The following is a 20,493-nucleotide window of genomic DNA, read 5'->3' on the forward strand; positions in this document are numbered from 1 at the left end:
ACCCTGGTTTGATCTCTGACACCACCCAATATGGTCCCCTGAGCACTGTCAGAGATACCTGAGCAATTGGGAGTGCCCTCCTTCAAAAAAAAAATCCCAAACGTGCAAATCCCTTTGGATTGTGCTCTTTGCTTTTTTTTTTTTTTGTATTTGGGGTCACACCTCACAGTGTCAGGACTTAATAGCTAGTTCTGTCCTCAAACATCATTCCTGGCAGGGCTCAGGGGACCAAATGTAGTGTTGGTGCTTAAATTCTGGTCACCTGTGTATAAGGCAAATGTACTATCTTCTTCAGTCCCACTTATTTTTCTAAGGACCTTTTTTTGTTCATTTTTGCATTTCTGGTATTCCCTGATGACATCCCTAGCCCAAAACTCTGCCACAATCTTTAGCGACCACACAAAGGCAACCACCCACTTTATTGGGTTTCCCTGTCAACTTTACAGAGGCCTACACATGCGCTGTCTCCTGACACAAGTTAAGGCTCTTGACTTTCACATTAGCTATGCACTGACTTGCACACAGCTAGATTCCCTGAGTACCACAGGGTGTGGCTCCCAAAACAAAAAAACAGAGACCTACCTCGTTTGTAAGTGATTCTCCTACTAACCTTTTAAACAATGACCTTAATTAAGCTGATTTAGTATTCAGCACAAAGAGCTTGACCTTAGAACATATAGGTTTATCACAGATACAAGCACACAAAGTTGACCTGGTTCTTGTCTCTGCTAAGCAGCTTCTTGAGTCCCATGTGTGAGGTCACTGTGGATAGGATCAGCACCAGCATGTCTGGTAAGGCAGTATTAATGGCCATCATACATCCAATAATGCTTTCCCTGGCCAGGCGTTGCTTACAAGTTGTACCAAATTTTCAATATTCCAATCCACCACCACTTTGCTGATGATGTCTGAAAGCTGAATTGTTCACTTTACAGTAGTTTATTTTCAGGGCTGGGGTGATCGATCAGTAATAGTGCCCATGCTTGCCTTGTACCAAGTTCAATCCCTGCTACTCCACAGGGTCCCCCAAGCCCTGCCAGGAATGATCCGTGAATACAGAGTCAGAATTAATTCCTGAGCATTACCAGGTATAGCCCAAAAACAACATTGAAAGAAGAAAGCAGTAGAAGATGTGATGTAGGAGTCAGAGAGATAGGACAGCAGGTAAGGAACTTGCCTTATATACAGCCTACGCTGATTTGATACTGGCACCCCATGGTCCCCACATACAACTAGGAATAGGCCTTGAATAAGAGAAAGGATATGATGGGTTAAAGAGAAAGAGAAAGGGATCTTGGAAGTAGGATGGATGTTACAAGGTCCAGTCTGGAAAGGCAGTACAGATTTATATGCCAGATGGTAGCCATTCTGCCTAGCCTGAGGTCAGAAACCCTAAGTATACTTAGTGACAACTCCTGAGTGACAATTTTTTGTTTGGGTGTCACACCCAATGTTTCTCAAATTTTACTTCTGGCTCTGTGCTCAGGGATTACTCCTGGAGTGCTTCAGGGATATGAGATGCCAGGGATTATATCCTAACCACTGTACAACCACTGTACAATCCTGAGAGACAATTTGTATGACAAATTGAGCAGAATTACCCTACAGTTATGCTATTACAACTAAACTTCATGAGAAAACTAAGAAGTGTGTGCTCACTTCATTAGAAAAAATATAGAAGAGAGGGAATAAACCCCTTTGCTGGAGTTTCATGTGGAAGCCTCCTCCCAATGTGCTTGGGGTCTTTCTGCTGTCCTGCTTGCTTCTGTCTCCAATTAAAAAATTTCACTTTGTCCTAAATCCATTCTTTCCTGTCTCTTAATTTTCAGTGGGAAGAAGTTGTCCAGTGTACCACAAACACCACCAGGTGTGACTCAAAAACAACAGCAAAAGAAGTTGTGATTCGAGCATTGCCAGGAGTAATTCCTGAGTGCAGAGCCAGGAGTAGCCCCTGTGCATTGCCGGGTGTGACCCAAAAAGAAAAAAAAAGTTATGATCTTCATATTTCATTTTGAACAACTTTCTGGAACAGGGTGGAGAGTGACTGGGAGAGAAAAAAAAACTGTGGTAGAGTACACAATAGCTTCCTTTCAAAGGAGGGCTGGTGAACTCAGTTCCAGAAAGAAGGAATGTACAGCCTGTGGGATGGCGCCTGATAATGTTCTTATCCCTGAGCCCGCTGGCTTATAGCTCTTTAATTCTCATCAGGCGAAATTTAGCTCTCTCAGTTTATGTTTTTTCTTTCTATAAATTGAGGTAATTAAATTAATGGTATCTAAGGCTTCAGTGGTGATTCTGGTAACTGTGACTATAGATTCTGTCCTCAGCTAAGGCTTGCTTATTTTTTATTTTTATTTATTTAGGTTTTTTTTATCGAATCACAGTGAGATACAGTTACAAAGTTATTCATGATTGGGTTTCAGTTATATAATTTTTCAACACCCATCCCTTCATCAGTGTACATTTCCCAAGACCAATATCCCCAGTTTCGCCACCCTTTCCCCGGATGCTCGTTTGGTTTTTAGTTTTGGGGCCATACCTACCTGTGCCCAGGGCTTACTTCTGGCTCATGAATCACTCCTGATGGCGCTGGGGATTGGAGGGAAACATGTCAATCCCGGGTGGATTGTGTACAAGGCGAGCACCTTAACCTCTGTACTGACACTATGGTTTCAGTTACAGAACCAATACAAGGGGAGAACAGGGCTAAAGTGATAATACAGCTGATAGGGTGTTTGCGTCTCGTGTGCATGCAGCCACCTGAGTTTGATCCCTGGCACCCAAAATGGTTCCTTGAGCTCCTCCAACAGTGATCCCTGAGCACAGAGCCAGGAATAAACCAATAAACCCTGAGCACCACTAAGTGTGCCCCCCCCAAAAAAAAATAAGGGAGAAAAACTTAGCTATTTGAATATGAATTGTTCTGTAGGGAAAACATGTGAATATATTGATTTCTTCTTAAATTTTATAGTTTTTGTGCCACACCCAAAAGTGCTCAAGACTCACTTCTGGATCTGCACTAAGGATCACTCCTGGTGTGACTTCGGGAGTCTTTTGGGGTGCTGGGGATCAAACCCAGGTCAGCCTAGTTCAAGGCAAGCACCTTACCTGTTGTATTATAACTCCTACTGGTGATTTTTTTTTCGGGTCACACCCAGCGAAGCACAGGGGTTACTCCTGGATCTTCACTCAGGAATTACTCCTGGTGGTGCTCAGGGGGACCATATGGGATGCTGGGAATCGGACCCAGGTTGGCCGCGTGCAAGGCAAATACCCTACCCGCTGTGCTTTCGCTCCAGCCCCTATCCTACTGGTGATTTCTGACTGTTAAGTGGAGTCAAAGTAGTGAGGAGCTGAGTGAAATTAATTGTTTATCATAAGCTTGTATAAAAGTACAACTATAATAAAGTTTCACAAATATTTTAACAGTTTCACTTTTTTTTCCCTTTGGGTCAGGGTTTATTCCTGGCTCTGCACTCAGGAATTATTCCTGGCAGTGTTCTGACAAGGATATAGGATACTAAGAATTGAACCTGGGTCTCTGCTTACAAGGAAAATGTACTATCCCCTAACATTTTTACTTTTTTTTTCGGGGGGTCACACCCTGCAATGCACAGGGGTTACTTCTGGCTCTGCACTCAGGAATTACTCCTGGCGGTCCTGGGGGACCCTCTGCAATGCTGGGAATCGAACCCGTGTCAGCTGCTTGCAAGGCAAACGCCCTATCCGCAGTACTATTGCTTCAGCCCCCAACATTTTTACTTTTAACATAATTACAAATCAAAGGCTTTTGGGATTATTAGTATTCTTCCAGTACTACAGAGTTCTCTGTCCTTTGCAAATAGAAAGGCAACAACTGTTACAGAAAAAAGTATTATCTTGTGAAATACTTGTGTTCTTGCAACCCAGGGTTCCGCCTTTGTGTAAAGCATGCATTCTACCACTGAGAGACTTTGGGGGGGCTGGGGAACTGTGTGAAGGGATCACTCCCAGCACTGCTGGTTGGGGTGTCAGAGTCGGGGACCATAAAGGGTTTTGAAATCAAAGCCAGGGCGGCTACTTGCATCTGTATCTATAACTTTCCAGCCCCACCCATACGAACAAGATGGGTGGGGAGAGGTAATTTTATATAGGTGAAAAAATAGTAGGTAACTGAGAAACTTTTGGTTCTCTACTCGGACCAACAGAACTGCTCTTTCAGTATCATTAAACTCTTAACTCAAGGTCTGTAACCTTTAATTCTGGTTGTTTGCTAGCCAAGGCTGTCAAAGAAAAGAGGCTTGGCTGGAGCTATAGCACAGGCGGGGTTTGCCTTGCACGCGGCCTGCGGCCGAGCCGGGTTCGATTCCCAGCATCCCATATGGTCCCTCAGCACCGCCAGTAGTAATTCCTGAGTGCAGGGCCAGGAATAACCCCTGAGCATCGCCAGGTGTGACCCAAATAGAAAAAAAAAAAAAAAGGACGAGAACTTCTCAAGGCACCGGCTTCGTTTTAAACGGGAAACCTGGAAAGCCGGGATTCGAGCCACGTGTGCCCTTCTCACCGCTCCCGGGGGATTCGAACCTTCCCTTTGTGACTCGGAGACCTGAGCCCGGGAAACACACGACCCAGGCCGCGGCAGCTGGGCGCGCTGGCCCCAAGCCTGCACCGCCGAGCCTGGCTGCGGGGCGGGGCCCGGGCGGGGCGGGGTCTGCGGCCGCGGGAATCCCAAACCCTCCTCCCTCCCCACCCCTTCTCTCCTCGCCATGGCCCCCGCGCTGCTCCTGGTTCCCGTTGCCGTCGCCTCTTTCATCCTGGCCTTTGGGACCGGAGTGGAGTTCGTGCGCTTCACCTCCCTTCGGCCGCTTCTCGGAGGGGTCGCGGAGAGCGGTGGTCCGGGTGAGCGGGAGGGACGCGGGGCGGGTGGCCGCGGTGGGGAGGTGGAGCTGGCGGCGGGGGAGCGAGGCGGGGTTTCGAGACAAATGACAGGGGAGCCGGGAGAGGGAACTGAAACTCTGAACGGCGCCGCCGAGAAACTGCAGAGACCCGAGCGTTCAAGTAGGGACTCTGTGATCAGCGGTTTGGAGGGGTGGGAGAGAGGGAGCCCCGAATGCGGGGCACAGGACGATCAGAGAAGACTAAGTTGAGAGGACTACGGAAAGGGGGTGTTCAGAAACCCGAAATAGGAGGCGCCATCCCAGCTGGCTTCTCGCCCGCCTTTGTGACTACTTTCGACGCCCCTTCCCCAGCTCAGAGGGAAAACGTAAAGAACGAGTGGGGGAGGGGGACAGAACCTAAAGAGGAAGCATCAAAGATCATGAAAGCACCTAGGGAAATGAACTAGGGGACCCCCCCACCCCCCCCGGGGGAGAATCCCGGGGAAGGCCGGTTCCACTTTCTTGACCTTGTCCTTTTCTCCAATACCCCCTAGGAACCCGCCAAGGCTGGCTGGCCGCTCTGCAGGATGGCAGTGTCCTTGCTTCCCTGGCTTGGGATCTGGGGCTTCTGCTACTCTTTGTGGGCCAGCACAGCCTCATGGCAACTGAGACAGTAAAGGCATGGATGTCCCGGTACTTTGGGGTCCTTCAGAGGTCACTGTATGTGGCTTGCACTGCCCTGGCTTTGCAGGTAGGAGGCCCTGAAACCAAGTCCCCAAGGGAAATCGAGTCTGCGGGAGGAATGGCCAGATTGGAGGGTGCAGACCGGAGCTTCTAATAAAATGGGAGTTTGGAGAACTGGGAGTGTTCAAGACTTTAATCTAAGCTGCCGTTTCTTTTCTCTCTCTTTTTTTTTTTTAGCTTTTTTGGGTCATGCCCAATGATGCTCAGGGGTTACTTACTCCTGGCTCATGCACTCAGGAATTACTCCTGGCAGTGCTTGGGGGACCATATGGAATGCAGGGGATCGAACCCAGGTTGGCCGTGTGCAAGGCAAACACCCTACCCGCTATGCTATCACTCCTACCCCTCTGAGCTTCCATTTCTCCATAGCACATACCCAACTTTTTATAAAGAAGGATGTGCTAGGGGCTGGAGCAATAGCACAGTGGGTAGGGCGTTTGCCTTGCACGCGTCCAACCCGGGTTCGAATCCCAGCATCCCATATGGTCCCCTGAGCATTGCTAGAGGTAATTCCTAAGTGCAGAGCCAGGAGTAACCCCTGTGCATTGCCGGTGTGACCCAAAAAGCAAAAAATAAAATAAGAAAAAGGACATTCTACTTGATATTCCCAAGTACCAAATGCATTCTCACTACTGTAACTTTGTTCATGGTGCACAGAACAAGATCCCCTCTGAACTCCTCATTCTACTCTGTTGTTATTGTTTAGAAGTCACACCCTGCTGTGCTCAGGGCTTACTCCTTGCAGTACTTGGAAGATGATACATGTGCTGGGGATCAAACCACAGTTTGCTGTGTACAAGTCAAGCACCTTGCCTTCTGTACCATCACTCTGGCCCTCCATTACTAGTCTTTTTCAAAACTTCCTAGGTCTCTCAGGAACTAGAGAGATAGTGCAGTGGGTAGGACACTTGCCTTGCATGCAGCCAACCTGAGATTGATCCCTGGTGTCCTACACGGGCCCCTGTACCCCACCAGGAGTGATCCCTGAGCTCACAGCCAGGACTAAGCCCTGAGCACAGCAGGGCGTGGCCCAAATAAAAAAGCAGACAAGCAAACAAACAAAAAATAACATACAACTTCCTAGGTCTTCAAAGAATGCTTTGCCAAAGACTCCTTTATGTACCTGTTTGGTCAGTCACTGCCCCACCGCCCCCTTTGTAAGTCCTCAGGTCAGAGACCAGTCAGCCTTACATCCGTGGAACCCTTCCTGGCATTCTGAACAGGAATATTTGGGTGATATTCATGGCGGATGGCGAGTTCTAAGCCTCTGAGTCTTGTGTCCCCCATGGGCTATTAGCACACCCAGCCTCTCATTTTTCCGCAGCTGGTAATGCGGTACTGGGAGCCGGTACCCAGAGGCCCTGTGTTATGGGAGGCTAAGGCAGAGCCCTGGGCCACCTGGCTGCCCCTCTTCTGCTTCGTGCTCCACGTCATCTCCTGGCTCCTGATCTTCAGCATCCTTCTGGTCTTTGACTATGCTGAGCTCATGGGGCTCAAGCAGGTGAGACCCCCAAATCCCCCCCATGCTTTCCCTTCCCAGGATTTCCCCTCCCCCTCCCATGTTGTCTCCTTCCCCGTTCCATCCCCTTACCTCGCTCCCCTTCTCTCTAGTCAGTCCTCTCTCAAAAGCCAGAAACCTTGAGTGTCCTCTCCTGCACCAGGGGAAGGTTCATGAATCGGAGATAGATGGAGTCAGGCCCAGACCTCAGTGGGTGGTTCCTGCGCCTGAGTTAGACACAGGCAGGCGGCTGCACTGCAAAGGGGCTTGACTCCACTTCCCCGGAATTTTCCTCTCTTAGGTGTACTACCACGTGTTGGGACTGGGTGAGCCTCTGGCCCTGAAGTCTCCCAAGGCTCTGCGACTCTTCTCTCACCTGCGCCACCCAGTGTGTGTGGAGCTGCTGACGGTGCTGTGGGTGGTGCCCACGCTGGGCACCGATCGCCTCCTCCTCGCACTGCTCCTGACCCTCTACTTGGGCATGGCCCACGGACTTGACCAGCAGGACCTCCGCTACCTCCGGGCTCAGCTGCAGAGAAAACTGCACTTGCTCTCCGGCCCCCAGGAGGGGGATGCAGAGTGAGGGGCGGCCAGCCGGGCTCTCAAGCCCTGTTCTTCCTGTCCCCGTCAACTTCCAAGTCCTTTGTTGTCCTGTGCTGCCTCTGCTTCAGCCCAGAAGCCCAGATTGATGAACTGAATGAAGGGGCTGTGGGTTGACCTGTTCGGACCACTCAGCCTAAATCCAGCCTTAAACACTCCCTGGCCCACTTCTCAGCGGCAAGAAAGAACTACTGTCACCGGACCGGGAGGGGCGGGCCGGGTGGGGGGCAACCTGTTACCTCTGCACCACCTCCCTACTCAACCGGACCAGTCGGCAAGTTTGCCGGGGCAGCGGCATCTCCTTAGAGTGCCGCCCCCCCTCCCCGCCCCGCCACGAGCCTTGTTCTTGAACTCCAGTTTCGATCCTTCTCCCTCTCTGTCGGGATGGGATGCCGTCGGGTTCGTGGCACCCCCGCGGCGGTCAAATAAACTCCCGCTTGGTTTCCCGACACTTGGAAGCGGTCCCGAGCGTCTCCGGCCGCAGAACTGCCGGGGGATCGACCCCGGGGCCGGGACCGCGCCCTCTGGCGACCGCGGGCGGCGGCCACTCTCCGGCATCCCTCGTCTCCCCGCTGCGGCCGGCGGGGCGGGGGTGTCCCGCGTGGGGGGGGCAGCGCCGCGCCCCGCGCCCGCCGTTAACAAAGGCGCCCGGAGCGCGGGGAGCAGCGGCGGCGGACCAGGGCAGGGCGGGCCCTCCCGGCAGCTGCGCTTCCTCCCCGCTCCCTCGGGGGCCTGAGTCACGGGCCGCCGCCCAGCCGGGGCGGGCTGCGGGGTCTGGATCTCCGGGTCCCCCGGGGCCGGGCGGAGGGAGCCGCCGGACAGCGCCGAGGGGTCCGCGGGGGCGAGGCCCCGCCCCTCCCGGGCTCGGCCCGGCGCCCCCTTCGCGCTCCCCATTGTCCTCAGACAAAGCGGTCGCCGCCCCCCGCCCGGCCCCCAGGTCTCTGTCTCCGTCCCTCCCCCGGCTCCCCTCCCTCGTCCCCTCCCCCGGCTCCGGATCTCCCTCGATCCCTCTCTCCTCCTCTTCCTCTCTCCGGGCGCCAGGCTCCTCCGCGCACCCTGCCCCCGGGAGCCCCGCGGCGTGTGAGTTGACAGAGGGGGGGAGGGCTTCAGACTCGGGGAGGGGGGAGGCTCCCCGCGGCCAGACCCCGAGCTGTCCTGTCCGGCTCTTCTTTGTGCCGAGATTGTCGGTCCGTGCGGTCTGCGCGGGGTGCCGGTGGCCGGCCCTGTCGGGGCTCCCTGAGCGGGGAGACCAGAGGCGTGGACGGGCGTGGACGGGCCCCCTCCTCCGAGGGCTGGGGGGGCGTCCGATGCCGGCGGGACGGCGGGATGCACGGCCGGATCCCGGGAAGGCGCTGGCAGCCGCGAAGCTGGGCTCCGGAGAGTTCCCGCGGGAGGGTATTTCCCCGGGCCGGCCTGGGGCGGAGTGCGGGGTAGTGGGGGGGACGTGGACGGGGGGTGGGGGGGCCGTGAGGCGGGACCTGCGTGGGGCTGGACGGGGAGCCGGGCCCGCGGGGAGCCGCGCCGAGACGCGCTGGCCGCAGCCGCCGAGCTCCCTGCCCGCTGCCGCCCCGGCTTCCCTTCGCCTGGACCTGGCCACCCGGCGCCTCATTTTCTCCCGCCGCCCCATCTCTTCCCTCTCACCCGGTTGGATGGAGCTGGCCGACCCTGAAGCCCTGGCTCTCTGCTCTCCTCCTGGGCCCTCTCCGAGCCCCCGCTAACATCCCTCACATGGTCTTGGGTTCCTGTAACTCTGTCGGGCCAGTCCCCCATGAGGACTCCTGCCTGTGCTCTGAGCCTCCCCTCCCCTCCCCTCACTCCAGCTCAGCCCACAGCTTTTCCTTCATCCACTTCCTCAGTTTCCCACTGTCTCTGCCCTCCCCCTCTGGGCTGTTTCCCTCAGGCCTCGCCCTAGCTCCTCTGGGCCCTGTGTCCCAGCCCAGGTAGGACACTTCCTCCCTTCCCATCCCTAGCTGACCACCTGAGCCCTCGCTGAGCTTCTCTTTCCTGTTCTCTGTCTCCAGTGCTCCCAACCCTCAGCCCTGGGACACCATGGCCACCATGCCTGACTGGAAGCTCCAGCTGCTAGCCCGGCGCCGGCAGGAGGAGGCGGCTATTCGAGGTCGGGAGAAGGCCGAGAGGGAGCGGCTGTCCCAGATGCCAGCCTGGAAGAGGGGGCTCCTGGAACGCCGCCGGGCCAAGCTTGGCATGTCTCCTGGAGAGCCCAGCCCTGCCCCTGGGACTACTGAGGCTGGCCCTCCCGACCCAGATGAGCCGGCTGTACTCCTGGAGGCCATCGGGCCTGTGCACCAGAATCGATTCATCCGGCAGGAGAGGCAGCAGCAGCAGCAGCGGGCCGAAGAACTCGCCGAGAGGAGGCCTGCGGAGCGGAAACCCAGCCCTGGGGAGACGAGGGACCAGAGCCCCAAGGGAAGAGAACCTAGAGAAGAAAGGCCGACTCCCAGAGGGGGTAGAGAGAGTGGCCTGGGGCCAGGGGGAGCTCGAGAGTCGAGCCCCAAGCCTTCGGACTGGAGGCAGAGCCCGGGAGAGGCTAGAGACCAGAGCTCCAGGTTGACCGAGGCCTACAGGAGGCTGAGTCCTGGGGACCCTCCGGAGAGGATCCTGAGAGCAGCAGAGCCCCAAGAACAAAGCCCCCTGAGAAAAGAAGGCCTAGAAAACAGACTGAGTCCCCCGGGGCTTGACGACCAGAAGTTGGGCCTGCCGGAGGCCCATAAACGGAGGCCAGACTCTGGAGAAACACAAGAGCAAAGTTTGGTACAGCTGGAGGCTCCTGAGCGGAGGCGGAGACTGGGCGAGGCCGGCAGAGACTGCCTGGAGGAATGCGGGAGCAGAGCCGAGCTGCAGAGTGCCAGGGTACCCCCAGATGAGGTCCCAACGACGACGCGGGAAGGGCCGGAGCACCCCTCTAGGCGAGTGGAGGCGGCGGAGCCGAGGCCCGGCCCTGTGGAGGATGGTGACAAGGGCTCGAGGCTGACAGAGGGGTGGAAATGGACCCTGAACTCTGGGAAGGTTCGAGAATGGACACCCCGGGACATGGACAGTCTGATTCAGAAACCAGAAGCTCCCGAGAAGCATGTGGGGCCCCCCAGAGAAGAGGCAGAGGAGGTGGGGGCAGGGGTTCAGAGCAGGCCTCTGAGCACCCCACAGAGTCGGAGCCCTGCGCCCGCCCCCCTCCCTTCAGAGGCTGCTGGGCCTGGAGGCCCTAAGCAGCAGGAAGAGGAAGCAGGGGAGCTCCGGCCCCCACCGGCAGCTCCTCTGTCTCCCGCACCCCCATCGGCCCCCCAGCCTCCTGGGGATGCCCTCATGAGCCGGCTGTTCTATGGGGTGAAGCCAGGGCCCGGGGTGGGAGCCCCCCGCCGCAGCGGACACACCTTCACGGTCAACCCCCGGCGTTCCGTGCCCGCCACGGCCCCTGCCTCGCCAGCCAGCCCAGCCTCAGCTGACGCAGCCGCACCCGGGGCCGGCAAGAAGCGGTACCCAACTGCAGAGGAGATCTTGGTTCTAGGGGGGTACCTCCGCCTCAGCCGCAGCTGCCTTGCCAAGGGGCCCCCCGAGAGGCACCACAAACAGGTAGGGAGCGGCCAAACCAGACTTCTCAGGCGCCCCTTCAGCGTGTCTGCAGCCCAGTCTGGCGTTTTTGATACCCTGTCTCCTCCATTCTGCGTTCCTGCCACCACCCTTCCTCCGGCCCTCCTCCTCCTCCTCCTCCTCTAGCTCCGAGGGTCCCACCTGCCCAGCCTGCTTCTCTTTCCTGGGGTGTCTCCCCCTCACCGTGCGTGGGGTGCCTAGCAGCTCTATCTGCCTCCCCTCCGTGTCAGAGTTTCCCCACTTCTTTCTCCCTTTCCTCTGAGTTAGTGACCCAGCCCAGCCCATCTGGCAGGAACCTGAGCCTGGAGTGTCCGAGGGCGTTACCCTGTGCACCCCAGAGAGCACTTGCAGGGTCCAGGGATGAGAATGTGCTCAGATGCAGAAGGTGCTGGGGGCTGGAGCGATAGCACAGCGGGTAGGGTGTTTGCCTTGCATGCAGCCAACCCGGGTTCGATTTCCAGCATCCCAGATGGTCCCCCAGCACCACCAGGAGTAATTCCTGAGTACAGACCCAGAAGTAACCCCTGTGCAATGTCGGGTGTGACCCAAAAAGAAAAAAAAAGAAGAAGAAGGTTCTGGGGTTCTTGACAGGGCGGGGGTGAGAGAAGGTCTCTGGCAGGAAAGAGAGCAAGAAAGGACAGCCTTGGACAGTGGGGGAGGGCACGGAGAGTCTGGCCAAAAACGAGCAGAGAGAAGGCTTTTGAACCCCCAGCGTGCCCCCTGGGAGAGACACACAGAGGCCATTTGAAGTGGGTGACCTCGGGGTTGCACACCCCCCCCCGGGGCCCTCCGCCTCAGACAGTGCTCCCTTCTCTCCTGGGACAAGAACGCCTTCTCCTCTTCCCAAATGCCCCCCTTCCCGGCAGGCTCCCTCCAGGGGGCCCCTCCTGCCGGCTTAGCCATCAGTGTTCCCCTCTTCCTGCCGCACTAGCCTCTCCCCTGTCCTTGGTAGAAAAGAGAAGTGACTTTGGACATCTTGTACCAAAAGCAGGGACTGGCTGGGAAGTACCAAGGAGTTGGAGACAGGGGCGGGGTGCCGGGCCAGCTAAGTGGGAGGTCTTCAGGGGAAGTGGGTGCAGTAATGGACTTTCCCCCCATCTCCTCCCCACAACCGTGGCCTGACCCCTTCCGCATTCGCCAGTCTTGTCCTGCTTGCAGGTCTCTGAGGAAAGTGCGAGCCCTTCCCTTGGGGCTGGGGGCCCTCTGAGTCTCTAGTTTATTTATTTATTTATTTATTTATTTATTATTTGCTTTTTGGGTCACACCTGGCAAGGCACAGGCTCATGCACTCAGGAATTACTCCTGGTGGTGCTCAGAGGGACCATCTGGGATACTGGGAATCGAACCCGGGTCGGCCACATGCAAGGCTAACGCCCTACCCACTGTGCTATCTGTCGCTCCAGCCCTGAGTCTCCAGTTTTGTGTTCTCAGTGTGCGTGGGGAAAGTAACAGGGACCAAAGACCCAGATGAAGCTGGGGCTGGTCACTTGGTCCCCCAGGTCAGCCTCTTGGGAAGCTTCCTTCCTGCCCCAGGGCCCTGCTGGGCCTCACTCTTGTTCTCCTTCCCCTTGAGGATCCGGAAGAAGGTTGGTGAGGACAAAGCCATGAGAGGGATTCATCCCTTCCCACTGAGGCACGGGAAAGGGAGGCCCGAAGCACAGGCCGGAGACTGGCGGCGCGCAGAGTGGGGCCGGGGATGGTGACGATGTGGAGGTCAGGGGGCAGCGAGCCGGAAGCAGAGCGCCCAAACAGGAAGCCTGGGTGGGGGCCGGAAGGCTGGTGGGGTGCGTGGGGAAGGCTGAGCCCTGGGCCCGCCAGGACTGTGCAGGATGTGGTGAGAGAAGGAGGAAGCGGCTGCAGGGTGGGGGTGGAGAGGGGAAGCGCTGCCCAGTGTCCAGCCCCGACACCTGCCCTTCTCCTGATTCAGGCCGGCTCCATCTTCAGCTCTAGCCCAGCTGGTGGACATGCCCTCTGTCGCCTGTCACAACCTGCTGGCTCAGGGAGAAGGGGATCCCGCCCCCCCCCTTCCCTACATAACTCCGGTTGGCAGGCTCATTCCATCAGACAAATCCTATCAGGACAGAAGCCCAGGGCTGGATGGGGCAGGGGTGGGGGTGGGGGGTTGCCCTGCCCCAGAGGCCCCTCTGCACGCAGGAGGCCAGCTCCTCCCCTCCCCGGCCCCCTTGTGACCTTATATAGCTGATGAGAGAGGAGCAAATGAGTCACCCCGCTTGTACTCACCCCCCCTCCCCTGCCGACTCTGCATTCCTGAGAAGCCCAGTCAGAAGCTGGTATAGGGGAGATGCGATGTGAGTTCAGGGGGGGAGACCAGCAGAAATTGAGTTCAGATGAAATGGATCTTTGTTTAGAGCGGGTAGGAAGTTACAGAGCCAGTTACCCATCCCAAAAGTTCCCAAGAAGTCTGGGTAGATCTGGCCGTAACAGAACCAGAATAGGTCCCTTTTGAGAATCCGGGCTGCAAAAAGTCTGGTCACTGCCACTGGATTCTATGAGCCGTGCCATAGACAGATTGTATTTGGGGTGGGAGGGGGGGGACTGTTGAGCCTGGACTGGCCCTCCCCACATTGTTCACCCAGTACGGTAGCACTGTAGCCTGTAGCACTGTCCTCCCGTTGCTCATCGATTTGCTCGAGCGGACCCAGTAACATCTCCATTGTGAGACTTGTTGTTACTGTGTTTGGCATATCGAATATGCCACGGGGAGCTTGCCAGGCTTTGTCGTGCGGGCAGGATACTCTCAGTAGCTTGCTGGGCTCTCCAAGAGGGACGGAGGAATTGAACCTGGGCCAGCTGCATGCAAGGCAAACGACCTACCCACTGTGCTATCGCTTCAGCCTACCAACCTTTATTTGTTTATTTATTTATTGCTTTTTTGGGTTACACCTGGTGATGCAAAGGGTTACTCCTGGCTCATGCACTCAGGAATTACTCCTGGCGGTGCTCGGGGGATCATATGGGATGCTGGGAATTGAACCTGGGTCGGCCTCATGCAAGGCAAATGCCCTACCCGCTGTGCTGTTACTCCAGCCCCCCAGCACCAGTCTTTAATTTGGTCTGCCTGAACCTTCACCTTATCCAGTATAACGACTTTCATGTTCATTTTGAGGGGGGGGTTGGGATGGATGGGTGGGTCACACCTGGCAGTACTCAGGGCTTATTCCAGGTTCTGCATTCAGGGATCAGACCTGCACGCTCGGGGACAGTAAGATCAAACCAGGGTTGCCGACGTGCAAGGCGAGCATCCAACTCCCGTAGAATGTCTCGGTCTCTTCCTCCGTGTTCTTAAATAACGCAGACACAGGAAAACAGTTCAGTAAATGTTCTGATGGGTTTCAAGGCGGAAAGTGAATAAGGGGGGAATTAGAATGGGATAACTGGAACCTCGAGGGCTGGAGGATGAGAGGAAGATCTCTGACCACTGTATGAGAGGGGTTCGAGTGGCTGGTCAGGGAGTATTCCAGGTAGAAGGGCATCTGTGAGGGACAGGACTCCCGGAGGAAGTGGTCCATGTGCCTGGAGACGGGAGTGGGGAGGTGCGCTGGGAGACCCTGCACATCCTGGCTAGATTCTGGCTTTCTGGGCAGGTTCCTGATCAAGGCATGTCACCTGCCACCAATTCAACTTAAGCAACCATGGCCTAGCTGCACCCTGGCTCTTCTTTCCCCAGGATCCTGTGGAAATCCAGCTCTGCAGAGTCACAGCCCATTTCTGGACAGATTTGGAAAAGCCCTGAGTAAATCATCCTTTATTTGTTTTTTTTCTTTTTGGGTCACACCAGCAATGCACATGAGTTACTCCTGGCTCTGCACTCAGGAATTACTCCTGGAGGTGCTCAGAGGACCCTATGGGATGCTGGGAATCGAACCCTGGTCGGCCACTTGCAAGGCAAACGCCTTCCCGCTGTGCTATCGCTCCAGCCCCTAAATCACCCTTTTTGATCCTTTTTGAGTGGTTCATGTGAACTCATCCTGTGTGTCTCCATAATCACTTTGCTTCCCAGAGTTCATCCCACCTGCGTTTTCCCCCCCTGGAGTACTTAGGAGGACTGGTGGGAAGGGTGGGCAGGCTCTGGGAACAACAGGGTTCCCCCGGTCTGGGGCTGGGGGTTTTCCATAGGACTTTCTGGCCCCTGAAAAGTCCCTCTGGTCTTTCTGCCTTTGCGTGTCCCCGCGGTGTCACCACCCCTGCTATGTTTACATGGACTTTCCCCTCTGCCCTTCACCTCCCTCAGCAGGTCACCTTCTCCCCTGTGTCCAGGAGGAGAGAGCCCTTCATCTGTGGCTTCTCCGGGTCTCCTTTCGCCCCTTGCCAAGGGGGTCCACATCTGCTACAGGAGCGGAGGGAGAGAGCTGGAGGGGCTGGTGTCCAGAATTCTGGGTTTCCCAAGCAGAGAAAGGGGTTTCACAATGGAGATCAACGCACAGCCCCTTTGCCTGGGACTCCTTCCTCAGTCAGTTCCAAGCTCACCCTCGCTGGGAAGCCTTCCTGATGACTCCCAGGGTACCCAAAGGTTCCATTCTGCAACCAGGACTTCTTCCTGTGTCGTTTTATTTCTTTTCAAGCGTAGGCACTTGGTCTTGTGTGTCTCCTTTCTGCCACCTGGGACGCTGCCAAAGCTCAGGCCAAAGTCTGCTGTTTTTGAAATATAATTGAAGGGGAATTAGGGGTTTAGAGCGGCAGCATATTTTGTTGCTGCCTTGGGCCACACCCATTGGTGCTGAGGCATCATTCAGTGCTGGGGGGGAGGGGGTGCTGGTGGAACCCGGCCTTCATGTCTGCAAAGCACACTCTCAATGCTGGAGCAATAGCAGAGTGGGTAGGGCGTTTGCCTTGCACACGGACGACCTGGGTTCGATTCCCAGCATCCCATATGGTCCCCTGAGCACCGCCAGGAGTAATTCCTGAGTGCAGAGCCAGGAGTAACCCCTGAGCATCGCTGGGTGGGTGTGATTCAAAAAGCAAGAAAAACAGACCGGCGGTACGGAAAGGAAAGTTGGATGGCAGAGTGAACGGGGCAGGCAGGGTTCCTGGGGACCTCAGAGCCGGTCCCCCCTCCTGCCCTACCTTGCACCTGCTCCTAGTGACCTCTCCTCCTCCCATCTCTCCCGTTCCCAGCTCAAGATCTCCTTCAGTGAGACGGCACTGGAGACTACGTACCAATACCCGTCGGAGAGTTCGGTGCTGGAGGAGCTGGGCCCAGAGCCTGAGGCCCCCAACTCCCCCAGCCCCCCAGCTGCACAGCCTGACGACGAGGAGGATGAGGAGGAACTGCTGCTGCAGCGGGAGCTCCAGGGCGGGCTGCGCACCAAGGCCCTGTTCGTGGGTAAGCAGTTCCCGCCGGCCCCAGCGCCCCCTGGTGTTGAACGCGGTCATTGCACGCAAGGAGGGAGCAAGGGGAAGGGGAGAATTTCTAAAGGTCTCCTACAGGGACTTGGCTCTGGATCCGAATCATTCACTTCACAGATTCAGAAACTGAGACCCGGAGAAGCCAATCCTAGCGAATCCTAGCGAATCCATTTCATAACCAGAACTTTCTCGGAGTGGCTAAAACATAGGGTCGGAGCGAGAGTCCAGCAGGTTTGATCCCTGGCATTCCATGCAGACGGCTAAGCACCTCCAAGGAGTAATTCCTGAGTGCAGAGCCAGGAGCATAGCTGGGTGTGTTGCCCCAAGATAAAACAAACAAAACCCCTGGTTATAACCCCTGGGTTTGGGTTTGAATTCCGTATGACCTCTGTGGTACGGCCTCAGGGACTCACTTAACACAGTTTATTCTTTATGAAACAGAATTAATAATAACCAGCACCCAAGTGTTTTTTTGTTTGTTTGTCTGAGGGAGCTGAACTCAAGTCTTCATGAATGCTCTCTCCTCAGCCCTCGCCTTTTTTTGACAGGGTTAAGGTGTTTTGTTTTGTTTTGTTTTGTTTCTGGGGGAGGGGAGTTATACCTGTTGGTGCTTGGCTCTGCACTCAGGGATCACTTCTGGAAGTGCTTGGGAGACCATCTGGGGTGCTGGGGATCACACCCATGTTGGCTACATTCAAGGCAAGTGCCTACGTGCTGTGTTCTCTGGCCCAGGTTTTGTTTGCTTTTGTGTTATAGTGCTCAGTGACTCCTGGCATATTGCTCAGAGGCGCTCCACACAGGGCTGGAAGGACCACACTTTGTTAGAGATCAAACCCGGGCTTCCTGCATACAAAGCAAGTGTGCAGCCCTTTTAGCTGTCTCCCAGGGTTGGTTTGATTTTTTTTTTTGGGGGGGGGGAGCCACACCTAACTATGCTTACTCCAATCTCTACCCCAGTCTTTTTTTTTTGCTTTTTGGGTCACACTTGGCGATGCACAGGGGTTACTCCTGGCTCATGCACTCAGGAATTACTCCTGGTGGGGCTTGGGGGACCATATGGGATGCTGGGAATCGAACCCAGGTTGGCTGCTTGCAAGGCAAACACTCTACCTGCTGTGCTATCGCTCCAGCACCTCTACTCCAGTCTTGATGCTCAGGGATCATTCCTGGGATGCCAGACATTGAATCTGGTTGACTGCATGCAAAGCAAGTCTTCTACCCACTGTACTATTGCTCCACCCCCTGCCCCAAGTCTCCTAAGTTTTGGAGGGCTCAAGGGACCATATGGATATGGGATGCCTGGGATCGAACCCAGGTTGGCTGCATGCAAGGCAACCACCCAACCCACTGCACTATCGCTCTGGCCCCATGGACATCAAATTTCTTTTTTTTCTTTCCTTTTTTTTTCTTTTTTGTTTTTCTTTTTGGGTCACACCCGGCGATGCACAGGGGTTACTCCTGGCTCTGTACTCAGGAATTGCTCCTGGCGGTGCTTGGGGAACCCTATGGGATGCTGGGAATTGAACCCAGGTCTGCTGCGTGCAAAGCAAACACCCTACCTGCTATGCTATCGCTCCTGCCCCGGACATCAGATTTCTAAACTTCCCCTGGGGTTACTGTGAAATGCGTAATTGGGATTCTTGGTATAGAATGCGAGCTCAGTGAGTGGTGACTGCTGTTCTTGGTAATAACAAGCTCTGAGAGCTTGGAAGATCTGATCAGATGCATCTCTGCCCCCTGACCTGCTGTGGAGGGCTGGTGGGGAGGGGCCGGGGCCAGGGCCATCACTCAGTCATTCTTGCTTCTCTCCTGCAGATGAGTCCTGCCGCAGGTGACCCTCTTCCCACATGGGGCTCTACCTCACTCCTTCCAGAACTGAAGATCCAAGAGCCCCGAAGATGCAGAGCAGATGGACCCTGAGAATGAGCCTTGCAGGGGAGGGCGACCAAGGTCTTCCAACTTGTTTTCCTCATCCTGTTTCCTGAGGGCAGTTGTCCCATTCCCACACTCACCCTGGGTCACTGGGGTGAGAGTCACCCTGGTGTGTGCTGGCGTGTCCTAGAGTGAACACGAGCCTTGAGGAGAGCACAAGTCACAGGGGCAGGGGTGCAGATGGAGCACCCCTCCATTTCCGTGAACACCGCTCACCTTCCTTGCAGCACTCCTGACTGCTCACCCGCCAGGGGCTCTTGGGCATCAGCACTCTTGTCCCTGTGAGGCCTGGTCCCCACTCATACACAGGCACCCCATCCTGTCCGGTGTCACTGGTCCTCCGTTTACAGCTCCCGCCTCCTCCCTGCCCACACCACCAGCTCCCAGCGCCACCTGCCAAAGTCCCACATTTACAAGTCATGCCTACATGCCCCGTCTGTGTGGCCTCCTCTGCCCTGTCTCCTGCTGTCCCCTCACTGGAGTGACGGGTGTGGCTTCCTCCACGTTTGCTCTGTATCTCTGAGTCTCGGTTTTCTCCCAGAGGGAAGGCTGTGTGCATCTTAACTGTCTCCCCTTTACGGTTATTTAATTCTGTTCCCTGTCGTGATTCACGATTGAATTGAATTGTTCCAAGGTGTGGGGTGGCTACCATGGCACCTGATTCTATTTTGTTGTTAATTGCCCAGTTTTTGATTTTTTTTAAACTTTCTATAATAAAATGGGGCTTTCTCCAAGTCTTCGGCTGCCTTTCCTGTTTGGGAGGTACAGGCTCGGGGCGGGGGGTGCAGGTTAAGGGAGGCCCTGAGTTCCTCATTCTCAGCCTTTCTCAGCTTCCTACTTGTCCTGAAGAAGAAGTAGCCGTGGGGCTGGAGCCATAGCACAGTGGGTGGGGCGTTCGCCTTGCACGCGGCCGCCCCGGGTTTGATTCCCAGCATCCCAAATGGTCCCCTGAGCACCGCCAGGAGTAATTCCTGAGTGCAGAGCCAGGAGGAACCCCTGTGCATCGCTGGGTGTGACCCAAAAAGCCAAAAAAAAAAAAAAAGAAGTGATTGTGGCCTGCTGGAGGGAAAGACAGACCGGGGTAAAGTGGAAACTCAGCACTGGACATCTGGAGAGCACTGAGAGCCCGTTCCGGGTGCCAGGCCCACCGGTAGTAGTAAAGAGACTGGTTGGAGGACGATGCAGTGCAGGGGAGGTGCCCAGCAGGCCGCAGGGCTTTATTTCAGCATCCCTACTCCCAGGGCCTACCACTCACAAAATTATTTCTAGGCTAAGTGACAGCAAACAAAAAAGAATAGGCAATTGGAGCTGGAGCGATAGCATAGCAGGTAGAGTGTTTGCCTTGCAAGCGGCCGACCCGGGTTCAATTCCCAGCAGCATCCCATATGGTCCCCCAAGCACCGCCAGGAGTAATTTCTCAGTTCAAAGCCAGGAGTGACCCAAAAAGCAAAAATGAGCCCGGCAAGCTACCGAGAGTATTCGATATGCCAGACACAGTAACAACAAAAGTCTCCAATGGAGACGTTACTGGGCCCGCTCGAGCAAATCGACGATCAATAATATTAATAATAATAATAAAAAAAAACCCAAAAAACAAATAGGCTAAATAAATAAATAAATAAATAAAGCTTAGAAATATTGGATGGGGACAGAGATAGTACAAGGGGATGGCCTTGCAGCCAACCCTAGTTAATACCCAACACCGTGTATAGTAGTCCCCCGAGAACTGCCAGGAGTGACTTCTAAGCACAGAAATAGAAATGGGTCTTGGGCACAGCCAGGTGTGGCCAAAACACTAAAAATAAAAATAACCGGCTGGAGTGATAATACAGGGGGTAGGGCACTTGTCTGGCACAGGGGATTCTCAGCTCTCCATATGGTCCCCTGAGC

At 55.3% G+C, this 20,493-nt stretch overlaps 2 protein-coding genes across 5 annotated transcripts; both read left to right on the top strand.

The window, feature by feature from the left end:
* The first annotated feature begins 4,736 nt into the window (after positions 1-4,736).
* On the top strand, positions 4,737-8,108 carry NRM (nurim). 2 transcript variants are annotated; one of them, XM_056127692.1, is made up of 4 exons: positions 4,737-4,878; positions 5,411-5,607; positions 6,925-7,101; positions 7,400-8,108. In XM_056127692.1, exons 1-4 carry the CDS (start codon positions 4,746-4,748, stop codon positions 7,679-7,681), a joined length of 789 nt encoding a protein of 262 aa, XP_055983667.1. In that variant the 5' UTR covers positions 4,737-4,745; the 3' UTR covers positions 7,682-8,108. The 2 variants fall into 2 exon arrangements, with proteins under 2 accessions (XP_055983667.1, XP_055983668.1); XM_056127693.1 differs by lacking the exon at positions 6,925-7,101.
* Positions 8,109-8,424: 316 nt separating this feature from the next.
* On the top strand, positions 8,425-19,336 carry PPP1R18 (protein phosphatase 1 regulatory subunit 18). 3 transcript variants are annotated; one of them, XM_056127678.1, is made up of 4 exons: positions 8,425-8,635; positions 9,720-11,286; positions 16,441-16,648; positions 18,487-19,336. In XM_056127678.1, exons 2-4 carry the CDS (start codon positions 9,748-9,750, stop codon positions 18,504-18,506), a joined length of 1,767 nt encoding a protein of 588 aa, XP_055983653.1. In that variant the 5' UTR covers positions 8,425-8,635; positions 9,720-9,747; the 3' UTR covers positions 18,507-19,336. The 3 variants fall into 3 exon arrangements, with proteins under 3 accessions (XP_055983653.1, XP_055983654.1, XP_055983655.1); XM_056127679.1 differs by lacking the exon at positions 8,425-8,635 and adding an exon at positions 8,672-8,778; XM_056127680.1 differs by lacking the exon at positions 8,425-8,635 and adding an exon at positions 9,006-9,093.
* Positions 19,337-20,493: the final 1,157 nt, after the last annotated feature.

This window comes from Sorex fumeus, unplaced genomic scaffold (genome assembly GCF_029834395.1).
Source record: "Sorex fumeus unplaced genomic scaffold, SorFum_2.1 ptg000063l, whole genome shotgun sequence".
NCBI classification, from domain to species: domain Eukaryota; kingdom Metazoa; phylum Chordata; class Mammalia; order Eulipotyphla; family Soricidae; genus Sorex; species Sorex fumeus.